Genomic DNA, 21,838 nt, shown 5'->3' on the forward strand with positions numbered 1-21,838 from the left:
TATTGATTTTTTTTTTTTGTTAAAGTTGTGTTTGGATGTATTTGAAGGAGAAGTTATGAAAATTATTATACAAGTAAGGGCTAGTGTACAATCATTAACATTTGTTATTATACTCACCAAATATGTGGATATGAAATTGTTGAATAGTTGAAATTACACTTTCACATGTGTAATCTTATGTTTCCACTAAGCAAAATAATATATTTTTTGTTTGTTTTTTGTCATAAACAGGCCAAGAATCACACAACCATTCAGATGCAAAAGTATTTGTATTGATAGTTTACACAGTGACAAGCTCTCAGTCCCTTCCTTCCCACATCATTTATAGTCCGTATGTTTTCCTATGCAGTTCAAACTATACAACACAAAATGTAAAACCTGTTTTTCACTAGGCTGATTGACTCCAAACCTGAGTTATATGAACCGTCTTTTGGTAAATGCCCTCTGGTGTTGAAACAAAAGAACGACCACATTTACTTTTTAAATTTGTACTATTTAATTTTATACAGATTAAAATGCTTCATATAAAGATTTTTTCTTTGTTACATTATGGTCATATTCTGTGCATATATTGAGAAGAGCATAAATATAGTGGCTAGACTTGAGTAAATATAAAATGTTTAGGCTAAAGATATTACAATACTTGTAAAAATGTCCATGTAGATGGAAGGCAACAGCATTTGGTCAAAACCAGTATGCTGTAACAGTGGTTAATTAAATATAAATGACACATGCAACATTTATTTTAATGAACAGCATGTTAACTTCTAAAGTTGAAAGTTGGAGGTTTTTATGTGTGGTCTTTATTGATTTTGTGTATAAATTTCGCTGAGAAATGTGTGTATGAGTTCTTCAGTTTCAAGGAATCAGGATCCACAATCGTGTGAGAATGCAAATGTCCTGAAAGGCTCTGCTCGCTGCAAACTTGTTTATAACAATACTGAGCTCAAAAGCGTTTTATCCAGCATGCCATAGGCCTCATAGAGTTGTTCAAGAAGCTCCTTTTTCTCCTTCGCAGAAAGAAAGCAGGACTCAGCTGCATTTATATTCTGTGAAAACAGAAGCAGATGGGATAATTCAAGTCACTTTTGCCATGACCAGAGTCCATTAGAGAGACTGTTTTGGCAAATTGTGGCTCACCAGTCTCTTGAACTCTTCTTCAGTGAAATCCATGTATTTCTGCACCACCTGGTAGTCTGAGTTCAAGGTGGTGTTGAAGATGGTAGGGTCATCTGTATTTAAGGAGTAGTTAGCTTTGTCCTTCTTGAATCTGAAACACACAACAAGACTTTTCAAACTTGAACTAGTTAACTCTGGATCATTTTAAACCCTGGGTAAACAGAATCCTGTGTTAAACTGATTCACATTCCCTTTGATTTTGGCCACCTATACTGCCAAAATGGCAAGAAACATTGCACAAGTTTGGCAACGTAAAAGAGCCCGCTTCTAATTTACAAACATGGGGAACGCCACTCTCTTGTGTTCACACATACAACAATTAGCAGAAACAAAAGATTACGGTTTATAAAGTTTTAAATATGGATATTTTTCTTACAAAAATGCATCGATTCACTTCAGGAGGCATTTATTAACCCCCTGGAGCTGTGTGGAGCACTTTTTATGATGGATGGATGCACTTTATTGGACTTCTATTGGCCGGTCACTGCCATTAAGGAGCGTGGAGGAGCCAGGATGTTTTAATATAACTCGGGTTGTGTTCATAAACACCTAGGATGGCTTAAGGGTGAGTGAATCAAGGGGTAATTTTCATTTTTGGGTGAACTATCCCTTTAAGTGCAGTATGAAAATCCCAGTGTAAATTAGTGTAAATTTTAATTCTATAATAAGCTGCATTTATAGGTGAAACATGATAGACATTGAGGCAAAATGCACAGTAGAAAAGCAACAGAAGTCAGAATGAATGGAAGTTTGCTAAAGCAGTGCTAAAATAGCTACATGGCTGTTTGTTAATAGTATTATCTAATAGCCTAACTGATGTTAATGGAAAAGTGGAATAAAATACAATATTAAATTGTGCACAGTAGGACCGGGAACATGCATTAAAAAAGTAAACAGTAAAGTAAATAAACCAATTCTGACGTGATGAGAGGATGTTTAGTGAAGTCTGGGTCACAGGCTCCTGTCAGTGTGCTAGAGACTGGGCACATCTAGAAAAGACAACAGACACACATCATCAGGAACACAGCGACACTAAACATTGTGTAGATTAATAACCTACTTTAAACATCTCATAAATATTCTGGTAGTGAAAATATAAATATTAGTATACTGAGAGACTGTCCAATGACACATTTATAAACACGATGTTTAAAACTGTCCACCAGAGGGCAGCACGAGATCATGTTTCAGGAAATCTTCTACTCTGTTTCTCAGTTGTGTTTCTGTCTCATTAATCTGACACACCCAGTTCAGGCCATGGAGCACACAGCTAATGAAACCATGAGCTGTTACATAAGATATTAGTGAAGTAAGTGCTTATCGTCTATGCAGTAAGGTCTGGTTATCTGTGACAATTTTTTTTTCAAAGATAAACAGTTCATAACAAACGTTAGTTGAAAGTTATTAAAAATGGCTCAGATAAGTGGAATTAGTTCTGATAGAAACTTTATCGTCATTGTTTTCAGATGCTACTTTGTTATTGACCCCTAATATTTGGGTCGTTACTGTATGTGAGCACTTTAACCAAGAACAAGGTCTTGTGCAACATGCAGATATACATGACGCATTGTAAAGTCGTTCACGATAACAGCATTTTTATCTGACTAATTATGTAAATATGTGTGGGTGTGTATCTCGATGTGATTTCTGTAACGTTCAGTAAGCTGCCATCCTGTTTTACCTCAAAATGCATGTTTTGTTGGAGCAGTTGTTTATATAGAGTTTGATCTTCAAGCGTGTTGTATCCATGTCCAATGCGTTCTGCTTTCAGAACTTCCACAGCCTGCAAAGGGAGAGAACATTATGAAAAGAGCTGGCACATAGATACGTGGTTGTTTTCTTGTGGAGTGACATTTTGAAAAATGAGCTGAGCAGTTGTGGTGTTTTCTAAATTATCTGCCTATTATGATTTAGTACTTAGGAAGGAAATGTACTTCACAGATAGAATTTCCACACAGAATAACTAGTTAAAATCACACTCAGCAGTGTTACACAATTTTCCATCTGTATAACAAATAGCAGATGGTGAATCGTTATGTTTTCGTGAGAAGCACATTTTGACTGTTTTTTTGGGGTCTTGCTGAATACATGATAGTAAATGCTGAGCAAAAGAGGAAACTCGTACCTCTTTCACCGCACTGGCAGAGCCCACTTCTCCTGCATGCACCGTTCTGTGTACCTCACTTCTGACGGCTTCCTGTCAAAAACAAAACTGTGAACCCACTGCTAGAACACTGCCAGGAACATCTGCTTTTCTGCAGATGGGAAAAAAGCACCAGGCAGTATCTAAACACAGCATCTGTAGCATGTACTGTATTATGCTTGCCTCATTAAACAAAAGATATTGCTTTCAAACACTGTGTTTGTAAGATTCAGTTTAGATCACAGGATAAGGACCTTGTTTTGTTTCCGTAACATCTCAGCTGCGGCTCTTAGCATGCGAATGGTATAAACAGATGTCTCTGTGTCTGTGTTATTTAAATTATGGATCATGCAAGAGTTTCCAAGTCAACAAAGTACAGTTAAATCTCTTAAAGTTTTAAATACATCAGTTAATCAAACGGTTTTACTGTGATGTTAAGACTTGTACATGTAAAGCACTTCAAATAGATAAAGTATTCACTTTTGCTAGGAAATGCATCAGGGAAGTCAGGGGAAAAAGACTTTGACAAAACGTTACGTTGATAAAACATACAATTATCATGTATGCTCTGTCACATTCTGCGAAATTTGTTTCGTAACAGGTCTAATAAAGATGTGTTTAATTTAGAAAAATGCAGCCAGAGATGTTTTTCTGGTTTCTCTTGCTGAAAACATTTCGCAAACACAGCTCATATGGACTGTGTGTGTGTGTATGGTGTGTGTGTGTGTGTGTGTGTGTGTTGTGTCCTGGGTATGACTCACAGCTCAGGGATTCATCTCCTGCTAGGTCTATTGCCACAACTCCATCTTGACGATACTTCTTACACAGCTCGACAACTTCCATAGACCAATCTACAGCAACAATAAGCGTTAGATTGTAAGTCAATGATGTGAGTGTATTATCATTTCCTCATATGATATATATATATAACCCGATGATTGCATGATATGGAAAATTCAATAATTCTGTAATATGATTTTGAATGTTATAGATCCATAGTATTATCAATCTATAGTTTTATCTATATAGTTAGTGTCTATATTTGAATAATACATCAAAAATCAGCTTTGGCATCTCTGGAATATATTACAATTTTTAATACATTCAAATGCTGTATAAAATGGTTATTTTAAATTGAATCAATATTTCACAGTATTAGTGTTTTTACTGTATTTTGATCAAATAAATGTGAAAAAAAAAAAAACGGCAATGTACGTGACAGATCTCTTCAGTTTCAAAGGTTACATGAATAGTATCTCTATTTACAAAATGCATTACACATGAATCACCAAGGCTTAAACTAAATTTAAGGTGGTGTAAGTGAATTATGTGTTAGTTTGCAGGAGGTTTGACCAGTGTTGTGATGATTAAACACCATTTGGACATAAGCATACAGGATGAATGGTTTTTAATGGATGACAGTGAGGTGTTGCCTCTCAAACACACAGCACAGGTGGGTATAGCAGAAGTGAGAGTGTATTACTTGGCATGTGACGCATGCAGCACAGAATGGACCTGACTTTGGTTTTGAAGGCCTTCTCTCCCTCTTTGAACCCCTGGTTCACCAGGGCCACAACATCAGCAGGAGTGATGTCTCCTCTGGGAGGAAGAGGGGAAGACAGGCATGATCAAAGACAGAACAGGGTTATTGTGCAAGACAAATTGTAAACCAGCATGATTGTTGTAACATAAGAACAATAAACAATACATTGCATAAAACAGCTTTTGATTACAGCAACTATGGTACACATACGGTTCTTGGTCCCAAGGAAGAGGATCCACACCCTTGTTGGCCAGCAGATGAGGGCTGTATCTGGCTTCAACATACATCACTCCCTCTTCAGCCTTAGTCTCTACAAACTCATAAGCTATTCTCTTGATGGCCTCTCTGTCCCCTCTGCAGATGGAACATGAAACAGATAAGATACCATGACAACCCCACCCATACCCCAATAACCCCTCACCACCTTCAAGACCTACAGAGTCTTTAAGAAACATGCACATACATATGAATATGTATATGTATATGTGTATATATCACACACACATACCAAGAATCTTCTCTTTTTTTAGCTTGTACTTTTCTTGTACTGTTGTATTGCAATGTATGTATGTGTATATATATATATATAATTTATTTTAATGTTTTTTTGCAATGTGTATATATATATATATAAAAGCACTACATAAATAAAAAAGACCAATACTAGATATACAAGAGAAAATAAGATAGGTCTCTTAAATTACAACTAATTTTTCTTTTTAAGAAAATTTCAATTTTTTTTTTACTGAAATTGAATACATTAATAACCGTTAAAACTAAACCCTTTTTATGCATTTAATTGCCAAATTACATTCAAAATGCAAATACAAATATATCAATTAAAAAATAAATCTAATAAAAAAATATATTTTTTAAAAATCAATAAATAAAAATGCAAAAATCAGTTTCACATTACTTAAAAAAGTCAACATTGCAACCTGAAACTAAAGCATAAATAATAATAATAATAAAAAAAAAAATTACTTTTAAAAAGGTAAACAGTACAAAACTAAAACTAAGGCATGAATCAAAATAATAGTGATAAAAATATTAATTATACCTAAACACTGCATTTATGTTGTGCAACTTTCCAGTTTTAGACTAACTTTGTCACGGTTCATGGATTCATTGACTCGCCCTCGCTATGTGGGTGCACGTGGGTTGAATGGGTGCGGCTCATCAGCGCGACTCGTGTTCCGCTGATGAGCTGATCAGCGCCAGCTGTTTTGAATGAGTTAGTCCTATATATTGTTTGTCACTCCGTCTTGTCTTTGTCAGATGGTTGTGGAGGTTCCCGGGTCGGCACTGGCCGTCTTTTCCCCTTGCTCCAGTTCCTGGTGTCCGTTTGGAGTTCTGCCTTGTTCGGAGGATCGTGTTCTGGTTTCCTGCTAGCTGGCTGCCCCTGAGTCCTGCGTTGCCGAGCCGAGTATTGACTTTGTCTGCTGTCTTTGGACCTACACTACCTCTGTTCTTTGGTGTTAATAAACACTACTGTCACTTGCTATTGGATCCTTGACTGTTCTTTCGAGCCATGACAGAACCATCTGACCACACCATGGATTCAGCAAGTGCAGCCAGGTTTGAACAGATGTTCGCTGGTAACCACGCCCGCATGAATCATCAGGATGAACAGATTGGAGCATCGGGTCGGGCGATACAGGCTCTGGTAATGCAGGTGACCGTGCTCACCTCTCAAGTACAACGTCTGAGAGGTCCCACTGCGCCAGCACCGCCCCCGCTTGTTTCCCCGGAGAATCCCAACCTTAACCGGCCGGAGCCCACGCATCCCCACGCCTGAGAGGTATTCAGGTGAACCAAATTTATGCAGAGCCTTTTTAACCAAGTGTTCGATTTACTTCTCTCTGCAGCCCATGACATTTTCTTCCGAGGAGAGTAAGGTGGTACTAGTTATGACGCTGCTGTCTGGACGTGCGGCTCTGTGGGGAACAGCGGTGTGGCAGAATCAACACGACTGCTGCTCCTCGTTCCAAGCACTCAAGCAGGAGATGGGGCGCGTGTTCGACCGCGGAGTTGCCGGACGCGAGGCAGCCCGCCAACTGGCCGATCGCCGACAGAACAACAACTCTGTTTCCGACTATTCCATCGAGTTTCGGACATTGGCTGCCAAGTGCAAATGGAACGTGGAGGCGCAGTGGGACATGTTCCTGCATGGGTTGGCTGACCGTGTTCAAAGGGAGATTTATATGTTGGAACTACCCAAGACGCTTGATGGACTGGTCGAACTTGCACTACGAGTCGATGCACGTCTGCAACAGAGAGAGACTCGACCATACCAGGCTCCTGTAGGTGATTTCGCTGAGTTCTCCGGTTACAGGAGAGGGCACACGGTCAGCCCCCCTAATGATCCTGAACCCATGCAGGTGGGTCGAGCTCGGCTCTCCCGGGAGGAAAGAGAACATCGTCGCTCGAGGGGTCTGTGTCTCTACTGTGGAGAGGCCGGCCATTTCATTTCTACCTGTCCTTTAAAAGACCAAGCCCGGCGGTAGGAGGGGGAATACTGTCGGGCGGGCTTTCCATGACCAGACCCTCGAACGCCACCCTCCTCCCGGTGAGACTCCAGTGGGCAGGCAGTTCCTTCAACGGCCAGGCGCTGGTGGATTCGGGAGCGGAGGGTAACTTGATGGACTTTTCTTTGGCTCACAAATTTCACCTCCCGATCACAGCGCTGGAACACCCTATCACTATCCACGCTCTTAATGGACAGGAACTCCCGGGCATTACTCACACCACTGGACTCATCACACTCTCATTACCTCGGGTAACCACACTGAGAGGACCTCACTCTACCTCACCCAGTCACCTCACGCCCCCATTGTCCTGGGTCATCCGTGGTTGGCTAAACACGGACCCAGGATAGAGTGGGGTCAGAACTCTGTGTCCAGTTGGAGTAATCAATGTTATGCCTCATGTCTTTTGTCTGCTGTTCCTTCTGTTTCTTGTTCTGTGTTGTAGTTGTTCTGTTGAGCAGCCCACCTGAGTATCTCGACCTGAATGAAGTGTTCAGTAAGTCCCGGGCTGCTTCTCTTCCTCCGCATCGTCCCTATGACTGTGCTATAGATTTACTGCCAGGTACGTCTCCGCCTAAGGGCAAGTTATATTCACTTTCTGTTCCAGAAAGGGAGGCTATGGAGAAATATATTTCTGATTCTCTAGCAACGGAGTTCATCCGGCCTTCCTCTTTTCCAGCGGGGGCGGGATTCTTTTTTGTGGGTAAGAAGGATGGTTCCCTGCGACCTTGTATTGATTACCGGGGGTTGAACAGCATCACGGTCAAGAATACTTATCCTTTGCCGTTGATGTCTTCAGCTTTCGAGAGGTTGCAGGGAGCATCAATTTTCACAAAATTGGATTTACGTAATGCATATCATTTGGTTCGCATCCGGAAGGGGGATGAATGGAAGACCGCGTTCAACACCCCCAGGGGGCACTTTGAATATTTGGTTATGCCGTTCGGGCTTTCCAACTCCCCAGCGGTCTTATTCGCAACTTCAGCCAACTAGTCGCGCCTCTGACTGCCTTGACCTCCCCCAGAATGACGTTCAGGTGGTCAGACACAGCTGAGGCTGTGTTTGCTAAACTGAAAGGCCGTTTCGTTTCGGCCCCCATCCTTATAGCCCCTGATCCATTACGTCAGTTCGTGGTGGAGGTCGATGCGTCAGAGGTGAGGGTAGGAGCAGTGCTGTCCCAGTGTTCTCCCACAGACGACAAGATGCATCCCTGTGCGTTTTTTTCCCGTTGTTTATCGCCTGCCGAACGTAACTATGACATTAGTAACAGAGAGTTGTTGGCGGTCAAGTTAGCATTGGAGGAGTGGCGTCATTGGTTAGAAGGGTCGGGGGGTACCTTTTATTGTCTGGACCAATCACAACCTTCGAGACCCTGCTAGATTTTATCACCGCCCTCCCAGGGCAATACGGTCGTTTTGACCGTGGTGGACCAGTTCTCGAGGGCGGCTCATTTCATTCCCTTGCCCAAATTACCCTCAGCCAAGGAGACAGCGTTGACCGTTGTAGACCACGTCTTTCGCTTACATGGCCTCCCGATAGACGTGGTCTCTGACAGAGGACCCCAGTTTGTGTCCAAATTTTGGCGAGAGTTTTGTAAATTAAATCAAAAATAAAGCCTGTATTTCATTCTCACCTTAATCCGCCTGCCCCAGTTACCCCCCCCCCCCCCCCCCGCGACTCGTAGAAGGGGAACCTACATATTCGGTTAATCGATTACTGGACTCGAGACGGAGGGGACGCGGATTCCAGTACCTGGTGGACTGGGAAGGTTACGGTCCGGAGGAGAGGAGTTGGTTTCCTGCTAGGGACATCCTGGATCACTCCCTTATCGATGATTACAATCGACAGGTAAGGGTGTCGGGGAACGCCAGGCGGACCTACACTACCTCTGTTCTTTGGTGTTAATAAACACTACTGTCACTTGCTATTGGATCCTTGACTGTTCTTTCGAGCCATGACAAACTTAAGCTCAAGCATGACATAAGCCTTTACTGTCTTCTTGGAAAGCTTTGTGGCTTTTGTAAGAGGCAAAAATCAGTGGACAGGAAGGTAACTTGGAACAAGAACAGGAGTCCAAACACAATTTCTAAACACATTTTTCTGAACATGAAATTAGAGTTATATGGAGAATAAACTCTCTGAAATGTCTCTCTACATACTGGTGTGTTTGTGTGTGTGATATCCTTCATATTCTGTGTGCTGGTCAGTTCACAGTAGTGACAGAAATTAATCTTTTCCAACAAGTTTAAATTGATCTTTACATTTTATGGGCATTTTTACCTCTATAAAGCCTTTTTTGTGCGTCATCTTTTGAGTCAAATTCTTACATTTAATCAGTCAATTAGAATAATAAGATATTTGGGCTGTTACCAAACAAATGATGTCAGTAAATAAAATTCATCTTTGCAATGCAGAGGGAACACAGAAGCTGTATCTGAAGAGGGATTCTTCTATTTCTTTCAGCTCAGAGGGACATGAACACATTTAACCTGCAGTTACAAATGCATAAATAATATTTTGTTAATTTAAACATAAAACATTGAATACAGATATTTACAATTATTTTAAAAACGAAAAGATACTTTATATGTGAAATTAAAACCACCAGTAGGTGGCAGCAAGTCACTGTTAATAAGTGATTCATTCCGATTAAACGGTTGATTCATTCAGGAACGAAATGCCATCATGTTGCAGAGGAATGCAAAATAGTGCTGTGGGGCGATTCTAGGATTTTCGTTTTAGGGGGACTCAGCCCCCAGTGAAGGTATAATAATAAAAACAAATATATAAATAAAATAAAAAATATTTGACTAATAGGGGTGGTACACTAAACTTATTGTGGTATTCCGCAGTAGGCTAATGAATATAGGTATAACATTTGAGTAGCGAATAAGCCAAAGTCTTCCTGATCTCTCTCTCACACACACACCCATGGACACACCTGTTTACTGTACAAACACAAAATTTTACTGTTTGCATTTCTTGTAGGCTATGCTATTTCATTAGCTCAAGTATGCAAACTTTTTTGCAGATGTCTCTCTCACACACACACCCATATGACAACATGATTATTTTATAAAGTAGGCCTATGCGATCATGTGTATTAAGGGCTTCATTTTCACTGGAGGAAACAGCTGTGGTGTGATGAGCGGTGAACGCAGCGAGAACACAGTAGATGTGGAACCAATTGCTCCCTCATGATATTTTGTAAACTGGATTTATAACAAAGTACTGCATAGTTGCAGATATCATGGGCCCCGCTAGGCAATTTTTAGTGGGGATGACTCACTTAGGAACATCATAACTAGCCACCATATTTTTTTTATTTTTTTTTACAGTCTTAAATATCCCTGCGATCCAATGTGCATAATATCCACCCTATCTGCCCTAAATAGTATTTGACATATATACTAACCACATACAAACATTATATGTGTGTGTGTGTGTGTGTGTGTGTGTGTGTGTGTGTTTGATTAAAGTGGCCCAAAACATCAAACATCATCATAAAACATCATCTGCATCATCCAAGAATATTTAAACAGATTAAAGTAGACTATATATGCTTGAGTTGTTTTATAATGACATAAAATTATAGCATTCATGACTTCTTCATTTATGGACAAAGATAGCACATGCTTCAGAGAGATGTTATGTGAATGATTGAATACACTGAATGAACTAGATGTTTCTTTCACTTACACATTCATAAAATCATTCTTTATTGCATAACCATGCACTTGTTCCAAGAACACTCACAACTGGAGCAAGATACCAAAGGCCTTAATAATTTTTACAAATCAGTAATGCTTATGCTATGATACTTATTTTAAACAATTTTTTTTAATTCCATCTGAGTCACATTGTGCATTAAAGTGCTAAATAAAAGGGCTATTTGATTGCAACAACAAAGCTTGTTTTCAGGTTACACCACATGACATGCATTGAACTTGTCTACAGCACTGGACAATAAAGAGTCCAGTGGGTGCCAAAAACAGCTAGCGAGTTCCCCATGCTGGTTGTGGGAGAGGCGCATGCTGTAAACAAGGCCCTTTCAAAGTGTATGAGGACTAGATGATCATTTTCAATGAAGCATGTCAGCTGTCAGCCCACAAACCGATTGCACTGCTTTTCAGGTCTTTCTGTCAAAGCATCTATCTTAGGGTAACCATACGTTCTCTTTTTCCCAGACATGTCTTCTTTTTGGAGCTAAAAAAATGCATCCGGCTGGGATTTCTACATTGTCCAAAATGTCTGGGATTTGGCTTTTCTACAGTCGCCATTCATTGTGTGCATTTTTGTATTAAAACCCTGCGAGGGACTGTTTTCTTAATCCCGCTCCCTCTAATTCTCTGACTAATATCACCCCCTCTCCCATGATTTTTTTTGTGTCCAGTGCTCCCGCAAACATTTTAATATTGCATATAATTTCCGCACATCAGGGAGCCGCTATCAGTATGTGGAGTATTTAAATCTCTTTTGAATGAGCGCTCGCTGTTCACTTTCACTTTCGATTTTGCGATCACGCGTGCTCTGTGAAAAGGAAGATCAGATATTTGTCAATGAGCTCAGGATCTGTTGAACAGCAAATCCTCCAGCATCTCTCCTCTCATCCTGTGATCAGTCAAATCTGACTCCTGCAGCTTGTGTTGGATGCAGGCAAGTCCGTGTTTTTTTTTCCATGGAATTGGGCTAGATGTCAACTGGAGCAAGATACCAAAGGCCTTAATAATTTTTACAAATCAGTAATGCTTATGCTATGATACTTATTTTAAACAATTTTTTTTAATTCCATCTGAGTCACATTGTGCATTAAAGTGCTAAATAAAAAGGGCTATTTGATTGCAACAACAAAGCTTGTTTTCAGGTTACACCACATGACATGCATTGAACTTGTCTACAGCACTGGACAATAAAGAGTCCAGTGGGTGCCAAAAACAGCTAGCGAGTTCCCCATGCTGTTGTGGGAGAGGCGCATGCTGTAAACAAGGCCCTTTCAAAGTGTATGAGGACTAGATGATCATTTTCAATGAAGCATGTCAGCTGTCAGCCCACAAACCGATTGCACTGCTTTTCAGGTCTTTCTGTCAAAGCATCTATCTTAGGGTAACCATACGTTCTCTTTTTCCCAGACATGTCTTCTTTTGGAGCTAAAAAAATGCATCCGGCTGGGATTTCTACATTGTCCAAAATGTCTGGGATTTGGCTTTTCTACAGTCGCCATTCATTGTGTGCATTTTTGTATTAAAACCCTGCGAGGGACTGTTTTCTTAATCCCGCTCCCTCTAATTCTCTGACTAATATCACCCTCTCCCATGATTTTTTTGTGTCCAGTGCTCCCGCAAACATTTTAATATTGCATATAATTTCCGCACATCAGGGAGCCGCTATCAGTATGTGGAGTATTTAAATCTCTTTTGAATGAGCGCTCGCTGTTCACTTTCACTTTCGATTTTGCGATCACGCGTGCTCTGTGAAAAGGAAGATCAGATATTTGTCAATGAGCTCAGGATCTGTTGAACAGCAAATCCTCCAGCATCTCTCCTCTCATCCTGTGATCAGTCAAATCTGACTCCTGCAGCTTGTGTTGGATGCAGGGAAGTCCGTGTTTTTTTCCATGGAATTGAGCTAGATGTTAAGTTTTGTGAAGGATGGCCACTGGTAGGAAGCTTTTTAGCTGTGTTTATGATGGATATGCATAACATTGACTGTAAAATATGTATTTTAGGTATGGAAATTACATATTTTGAGTTTTGATATTTGGGATTGCGTTACTTTGGGCGCTTTCGGCATTACTTTAACCACCAACCAACCACACCTCAGCCCCCGCCCCACCCGCACCCACTGTCCTCTTTTTGGAAAACTAAAATATGGTCACCCTAATCTGTCTCTCACGTTTGTGAATCTGAGTGGAAACATGTAGAAACTGCCTCATTATCTGACTCTTGTTCAGAGGACTGTGTGCAAGGGCAACAGAAAAGCCTGTGCAGAGGTTATATGTCTGTTGCTATAGTGATGTACTTCTCTGTCGCTCGACTGAGAAGATGTAAAGATGTCTGTAGGACATCAGAAAGGATATCTTGCCGCTGAGGGTGTATCCACCGCTAGAGATATAGAGAGGCTCTCTTACTTATGAGCCACTTGAGCAATGCTTCAGATTTGTGCCAGTAATTGAGTTAACCTCAATGGAATTCAATATTTACTTCCGTGTGGTGAAGAGTGCAACAGCATAGAGTGGCCTAGAATCATTTGATTCATGAAGAATAACATTTTTCCAGATTGAAAGAGATCTAAAAATCTACTACAAAATCAAACACTCTTAAAAAAAAAAAACTAGGCGGTATCTTTTCATAAGATATACTTTGTACCTTATTTAACCATAATTTGTTTCTTAAAGGTACATACAGTATCAGTTCCTAAATTGTACATATTATTCCCTAAATGGTAGATTTTAGTATAAAATATAAAAAAAACTTTTGTATCTTTTTACTCTAACTTTCAAAATGTCTAAAAAATAGCAATTATTGAACCTGAATTTTATGAAGTGGCGATTTGGTATGAATTCATACAATGTTATTGGTATGAAAACAAATTATTATTATTATAAAAATAATAAGCATGAAGGTCCGCACATAAACCTAATTGTCAGTGGCAGATTGTATGAAATTGTAAAAAAAAAAAAAAAATCAAATTAGAATGTATGTTTGATTTTTGTTAAGAATTTTTTTTTTTTATGAGGGAATATTTATTAGGGAGTAAATCGTATCTGTTGTTGGTGCAAAAACTTCAGGGAAAAAAAATGTAACAATGTCATAAAATTAAGGGAAAAATATCATATTTTGTTTCTGCTCTCCATGCAGTTTGAATGATAAAGCTTTCATGCAATCTTCGAGCAAATGCAACACAACTTATTTAGAGCCAGCAGATCTTTTCTCGGCACAACTACTTACGCAATGGCATGCATGTAGTGTTTGAACTTGCCAAGGAATTCTGTGAGTGTGGCCGGCTCATGCATTATGACCAGTTCTCTCATTTTATCCTCGCCGTTCGCAGGTAGAGTGATTCCCCGCCGCCTGAGACACAGTTACAAAAGAGTTCACTGGTTAGAGGTTTAATAGTTTAAATGGAAAGGCCACAGAACTGCCTAGAATTAGATCATAACGTCTGTTTACCCAAAAACACATGATGCTGTTGATTATTATAAAATATTAATTTTAAGCTTATATGATAACTTTGAATAGCCTAAGCATTACAAAATCTTTGATTCTCAGCCAAAAACAGATGATAACTTCATTATTGACCACAGGATGTCAAAATGAATCATTGTATAAACTTAAAAAATCAATGTAAGTAGTTCATATTTGATGTTAGAGCTGCAGTGAAGGAGAAATTAGCAGTTAATAGTTTCTTTGACCTCAGAAGGCTCAAAATGTAACATACAAATGCAATTAAACATTAAATAATTAATATACTTAATATTATTATAAATGCTTACTATAAATATTAATATATACATAATTACTAAATATAAAAATAATTATTGAAATAATATTTTCAGAGTAAATAATATTTTTCATTTTTGGTGAACTCTTCCTTTAAGGAGCTTCTGAGTCACTAGGAAAGACATTTAAATGAATGGTTTTCAGTGTATTTATCACAGTATTAATTGGAATACGTCACTTACTTTGCTACTTCTACAATGGTCTTTATTCGAATAGCACCATCAAGATGCACATGTAGCTCAATCTGCAGAGATAAAAGAACAGGAATAAAATACAACACCCACTTTTTCACACCACTGAACCATGTGACAAATGCTGACAGAGACACTTGTTGATGGCACAGAGCAGAAACACATCCATCAAAACTCTGAGCGTTGTTCAGATAGTTAGGGGAGTCTCCTTCCCGCTCAGCTGTGAAATGCTCCTCATGGAGTGCATCTAGAATGTGGAGTGCACGACTGGGTGAAATAACTTCAGTGGAAAGGCCAGAGATGCCAGGGAGAGCTGTGAGAGAAGTGAATGTAATGGCTCCAATCTACTGAGACATATTGAGAGTTGTCCTGACAGATGACCAAATTAAATTCTGACCCCACTTCACCAGCAGCTGTGAAATAAACAGCAAGGAGCATAGAGACAAACCATAAAGGGAAACCCATTAAGTCTTGGCTGTTAGAGAATGCAAAAACCCTCTATGTGGTGTCAGCTGCTCTCATAGTATGTTTAATCACTGACTAAAGCATTTGGTTTGTGCCTTCTTTTTTACATTGTATTATTTGGGTACAAGAGTTGTACATTTGCTTGTCATCATACCACCGTGAGTAGTGTATTCTTATAAACTTTACCAGTTAAATTAGAAGAATGCACAGAAAAGATGCCAGCTGTTTTATTAGTATTTTATTGCATTTGTGGTGACTGGAAGTCGTGATTAATTTCAGTTTCATTAGATTGATTTTTATTTTGTTGCATACTTATGACATGAAAGTTGAGTTCACGAAAGTTTAAGTTAGAATAGTAAGCAAGAGCACAATTATACATGCAACGAGGCTGTAAAAACGGACTATGAGTAGATACTTTTTCTTGTTTGGCGTGACGATATTTAATGTCTCCAACAACCTCATTAGTCCCATTTACCTACTTATTAGGAATTGCATTTTTCAAGTAAAATGTTTTTAAAAATCACAAGTAGGTATTACTGATGTATTATATGTCATAGAATAAAATATGAAAATATACTGAGCTTGTGTTAACCACTGAGTTTAACCAAACCAAAAATCCATTTAAAAAAACATTGACTTCTGCACTGCAAAATGGTAAATGTTAAAATTTGTCATCCCAGCAGCACTCTATTTCAGAATGCAAATTCACCTCCATCATAAAATAACAAAGTGCATGCAAAAATGTAAACTGTATCTCATCATCAGTAGCTGTTCACTTCTGAAACAATCCTTATCACAATCTTGCAGAAAATGTTTGTTAACAGAAGAGTATCATCAGCTGGGTCATTCCACAAAATCGGTGCCTTTTCCACTTGGAAAAATAAAAAAAAAATGAAGTCTAATCAACATTTTGTCAATATCCATGAAATGAAGACACCTTAAAATGACAAGAAATTGTACTGTGCCATCTCAGGCTATGTAATTTATTATTTTATGACTTTTTTTCTACCTCATGTTTTGGTATTTATGTCAACCCTGTTACTGACAAGCATTACCAGATACTATAGTTTAATTAGAACTATGTGAGTGATAGTTTTTACATATATGAGCAGCATTTTAGTCCCTTATTTCACTGGGGTTGTTTCAAATTTGGGATTTTTACAAATATTTTAATGTTTATCATTCAGATGGCCAAGAACATCCTAATTTTGGAGGGTGACCACATGTCAATTAAGAAAGATATATATTTTTACAAGAGAGACATTAAAAAGGGCTTTGTCCAAAATAAAATATAGTTAAAGTTACAATGGAAAAACCTGGAAGGCTGTATGAAATATATTTTTTTTTTTACTTTTTTTGTGATTTTTGTGAGTGTAAGGGTTTTGATATTATTGTCAGGGGTGTGAAGAGTGTAAGGGGTGTGAGGGGACACATTTTATAGCACACTGCACATATTTGTTCACATAATACTCCACAGTTTTACAATTGTAAATTGCATTATGTTTTGCACTTACGTACAGTATAGCATAGTTGTATGACAATATTAAACAAAGGTTTTTCAGTTTAAGTCAGTTCGTTGTTGATTTATAGTAACAATACCAATAATACTAACTAAAATGTAACTTGTGCTCATATGCCACTGAATGATATAGGCATTAGCTTAAAATTACACCCAGGGTGACCTTTAAATTTTTTTGCATTTTACACAGACAATCTTTAAAAACAAGGTGACACCTTATCTATGTAATCCCTGTTACCCAAATGTCAAAACCTGTTACCCTGAAAGTAACAGGTTTGGCAATTTCAAACTAATTTGCAAATGTCTAGCTAATAGTCAACTTCACAAAAGCACGTTGTACACTTCGAAAGGATTTTACTTGTAGATATATTGATTATATTAAATGTAATAAATAATTGTTTAAATTTACATTTTAAATAGTATTTTTTGGTAACAGTATTGACACTGCATGATGCAATGAGACAGTGGCATACTAATTACAATGCTATTTCAGCAGATTCAGTTTTTTTCTTGTGTAACCAGAGACAAATTTTGGGGAAACACAGATCACAGAAGGCTGTTCAGTGCATCATATTTCCTTTATGCTTTCATATACAATTAACAGAAGATAAAGACACTTTCAAACAGAATAGACCCTAATGAGGATGATAGGAACCAGATACTGAAAGAAGTCAACACTGATTAAACAGTGTGATCTCCAAGGGCCAGTCGGACACAAGAAAGGACACTGCAGAGTATTAAGTCCCTCCCCCCACCCCCAGAAGAAAATGTGGTGAGCAAGCAGCTTTTTATATCAAATGATATCAATATCTTCAGCCGAGTTCAATGATGGAAAGGCTCACGTTTTGTAAAGGCTTTACTTGAGGCACCTGGTAAATCTACGTAATCGCAGAGCACTAATAGCAAACTGCAGGTTGATACAGGACAATAAAAATTATTCTTACATTCTTTTGCAGCACAAAAACCAAATGTCCTCACTCATAATAAAAAGAAGCCTAAAGTGAGGCTTTGGAGTCTAATAACATTCAAAACAGACATCTGCTTGTAAAACATTTTATATCAAACATGCCTGAATAACTGAATTCAATTTTGATACGACACTGTGTCTTTGGCAAACTAAACCAGAATGATGTCACCTCTAGTGGTTTCAATTCATTGGTCTTTAGCTTTCAGTTTCTTGGATCAGGTTAACAGAGCATGAGGCCCAATGAGACTACTTTCTTCAAGCACTCTCTGCATGGGTCTTCTTGCAGTCCGTTTAATTACTAAAATAAACTGAATATAAAAGTAATAAAAATCACTGAATATAAAAGTTCCCAACATGATGCATTTATGCTGCAAAAGCATTCACTACATACAATATTATGAGCAATACTTTTGCATGCTCTACCACGGTTGTTTTCCCTGCCATCTTGTAAGCCATAAGTGCTCAAATATCAAAAGGAAGACGTTCAAGTGGAAAAACTGTCTCGTCTGTACATGCCTAAGCTGCCACCCTCTTCATACTTGAATAGGTTCAAATGTGCATTGCGAACGACTACTGTAGTTGGTCTGATATTAATGTCACTGATGGATAAGAGGGTGGGGTTGAAATATTTATAAGGCTGACTTGCTTCCAACTGCTTACATTATGGAATCAAATGACTCTTGAAACCTGCAAAGTTTGTCATGAAAATACTGCCTTGCTGTTAAAGGTGTGTTTTTGTGTACGGATGAATGATTCATTGTTGTGCTTCTGATTTTTTGTTAAAGGTGTGTTTTTGTGTACGGATGAATGATTCATTGTTGTGCTTTCATTAAAATTGGAATACCTCAAGCGTGTGACGGAAATGTTATGACTGTCCTGACACCAGACTGTCCTTGCAAAGTTGGAATTGCCCCACTTTACAAAAACAACCTTCGTGCACAGCCTTCCCAGGTTCAGGAAACAGTCCTCTGTAAAATGCGCTGCACACATCTGAATATTTGGGTTGAACTGTTCTGGAACAGTGTTGTAAATAAGGATCTCATCTATGCATGCACAGCTTGTTACACTCCAAAGAGAAAGGAAAACTTGAAATTGCATCATAGGACCCCTTTAAACACAAACTAAACAACAGAGTAAGGTCTTTTGAATGTGTGTTTACAATAAGGAATCCAAAGAGAATGCTGTACTTTATTAGGGCAGCCTCTCACGCTATACTGCCGACAATGGTGTAGATTCACGCCGTAATTATTATGTAATTCTCAAAGAAATGTTAAGAAGGGTATCACATAAGGAAGAACAAGGCTTGTATGCTACTTTCAGCGATGCTGGTGTCAGTCCTCCAGCTGCACATGGTCAGTGTAATACAAGAGCAGAACAGGGGAGACATTGTGTCGACTCTCTCTTATGGGGTAATTACACTTCCACAAATTATTTGCTTATCGGCATGTTTCTTGTATCAGTTCTTCAGGCTGACTTCTGCTTGCTGACTTAGTACATTAACTCTAAAGGGCAGATAAAATGCTCTGTCTGTATCTCCCTGCAAGGCCAAGAAGTGTGAACATTATCCTGGAGTGTTCTCTCCTTTGCCATAAATCAACATGTTCCTTTTGATGCATCAGCTGCAATGGCAAGATTATTTTATCTTAAAAAAGATGTCTTTATTGCCTTTTTACGAATATGTTTCAATCATTTTATGATCGTGTTTCTTCTCCTCATTTAACGTAAAAAAAAAAAAATTACACTGAAACATTACACTAGACATTAAGTATCCTCCTCCTCCTTATTAAGCATCAGATTTAAGATGGCATTAGGTCTTAATCTTATAGATATCATTCATCATGACAGTCATGACAGTGGTGGCATTTTATTGTGTGATGATTATGCTGTATTATCAATTTATAAAAACAGCATTCAACCCCGAATGAATAGGCTAGGTATTATGTTAAGAATAACAACAATAACAGTAACAACACTACTAACCTTAGGTTTATCAAATGCTGGTTTTCCATTCGTTTCTGCCATTGTATTCACTCGAAGTGTAAATCTGTCGTGATATAACTTGAACGCGCGCTCTACGGAAACTGTCAGCTCAAGCGGCGAACTTCAGCTAAACCCATGCGCTTTACTATTACACTCCAACCCAGGCGCGGACAAAGAACACCCCTCTTGAACAGATAACATGAATGATAAACTCCGCCTTTCCAACATCAGCGTGTAATAAGCCAACTAAACAGGGCTGATCACAACAGAGTGACAACAATAACCGAGCAAACTAAACTGACAAGCGCACCTGATCCACGCTACGCGAAGAGATTAAACCGCAATCCTATTAGAAGCACAGTAATGCCACATGTACACTACTACTGACGCGACGCGAGATACTCGAATGCTGACGCTGTCATCGCTGCAAGCGAGTGTGTCGGGAGCGTTCTATTTGCGTCGCGCTTGTATAGAGGTTTAGGCAATGTTTTCTGAACTGATAAAATTAACTAAAAGAGGTTCGGCTTATGGCTAGTTTGTGTCAATTTTGTGACATACCAAGGAAGAGCCCGGTCAGTGTCAACACGACTTTTGTCTGTTTCTGTTACGTAGGCCTAACTAGACCGGGAGTAAGGCTCAGTAGCGGTGTTGGGCACGGGCGAACCGGGCAGTTTTTCATGATACATGGGGGGCGTCACGAGCAGTTAAAAAAAATAAATAATAATAATAATAATTACAATCCTCTGCGCCGCTGCGAACCGGGTTTCTATCATCTAAGATTTTAATGTGCGGAGAATTGGCAAATTGGCGCCCCTGCTTGCTGAGAAAGTGCCGTGCACAGAAGCTGTGAAAAAAATAATAAGGGCGGGGGACAGTTCACCTCTAGGCAGGCACGTGCACAGGTAGGGCTCAACCTGTGCAGAGCACATGCCCTTTTTTTGGTGGTGGTGTTTTTTTTTTTTTAATCAATGCTATTGGTCACCCTTTACGTCTGTCTGTCTGTTTTACAAATATTTAGCAAATGAAAGTTCTTAAAACGAGCTTGTGTAAATCTTATTCGATCCTCAAGCTGTCAGTAAGCTGATAACTCCGCCCCCTCTATATCCATTGAATCAACTGAAGCTCCACAGCAGCCGCACAGTAGACAACAGCTGAGCTGAACAAATTTTTGCTAAGGGTAAATAAATATCTTGTTGTTTGAATAAGTACTACTAAACACTATGTCTATAAAGGCTCATATTTTATTTATTTGATGTCTGACTGACTCACTGACTGAGACATGTGGGACGTTGCCTGAGAGAGAGGGCTAGCATTTGCCATCTAGTCATAGCCAATACATAGCCAACACTTAAATAGCCTGTGCATACAGTAGCATTTCATCTTTTATAAAATGCGATTTTGGCCAGATGCATTTTACCACAGGAAAAACTTAGCGCTCCGTCTATATAGCTACAAAAACTAGTTTGTAACCTGTAGATGAAAATGTAATGTGAGGCGCCGTCGCCGTTTTAATGACGGACAAAAAAAAAAAAAATCACATTTGCACACATTCGCTGGTCAAAAACTATATATTGATAAGTAATACAACAACATATAATTTGTTTTTACCATCGGAAAATCATAACAGGTGCGCCCCCGCGCTGTTTCGTACTGGAACTTAAACAAAGCGACGAGTGATCCTCGTCACCTAACATATATAAGAAATTTCTTCTTTGATTTATGATTGCTGATACACTTAATTTATTAACATTTAGGCTAATCATGTTTATGGTATACTATCCGCTCGTCCTCACATGTATAAAATGTAGTAAAACATGGTTTTAC

At 38.8% G+C, this 21,838-nt stretch overlaps 1 protein-coding gene across 1 annotated transcript; it reads right to left on the minus strand.

The window, feature by feature from the left end:
* Positions 1-250: 250 nt before the first annotated feature.
* On the minus strand, positions 251-20,366 carry LOC109054124 (adenosine deaminase-like). Its single transcript, XM_042751487.1, has 11 exons — positions 20,015-20,366; positions 15,075-15,136; positions 14,341-14,463; positions 5,076-5,219; positions 4,806-4,921; positions 4,036-4,173; positions 3,305-3,378; positions 2,861-2,962; positions 2,101-2,168; positions 1,141-1,270; positions 251-1,049 (listed from the first exon to the last, which is right to left on the minus strand). The coding sequence occupies exons 1-11, from the start codon at positions 20,054-20,056 to the stop codon at positions 930-932; spliced, it is 1,119 nt and encodes a 372-aa protein (XP_042607421.1). The 5' UTR covers positions 20,057-20,366; the 3' UTR covers positions 251-929.
* Positions 20,367-21,838: the final 1,472 nt, after the last annotated feature.

This window comes from Cyprinus carpio, chromosome B23 (genome assembly GCF_018340385.1).
Source record: "Cyprinus carpio isolate SPL01 chromosome B23, ASM1834038v1, whole genome shotgun sequence".
Lineage (NCBI taxonomy): Eukaryota > Metazoa > Chordata > Actinopteri > Cypriniformes > Cyprinidae > Cyprinus > Cyprinus carpio.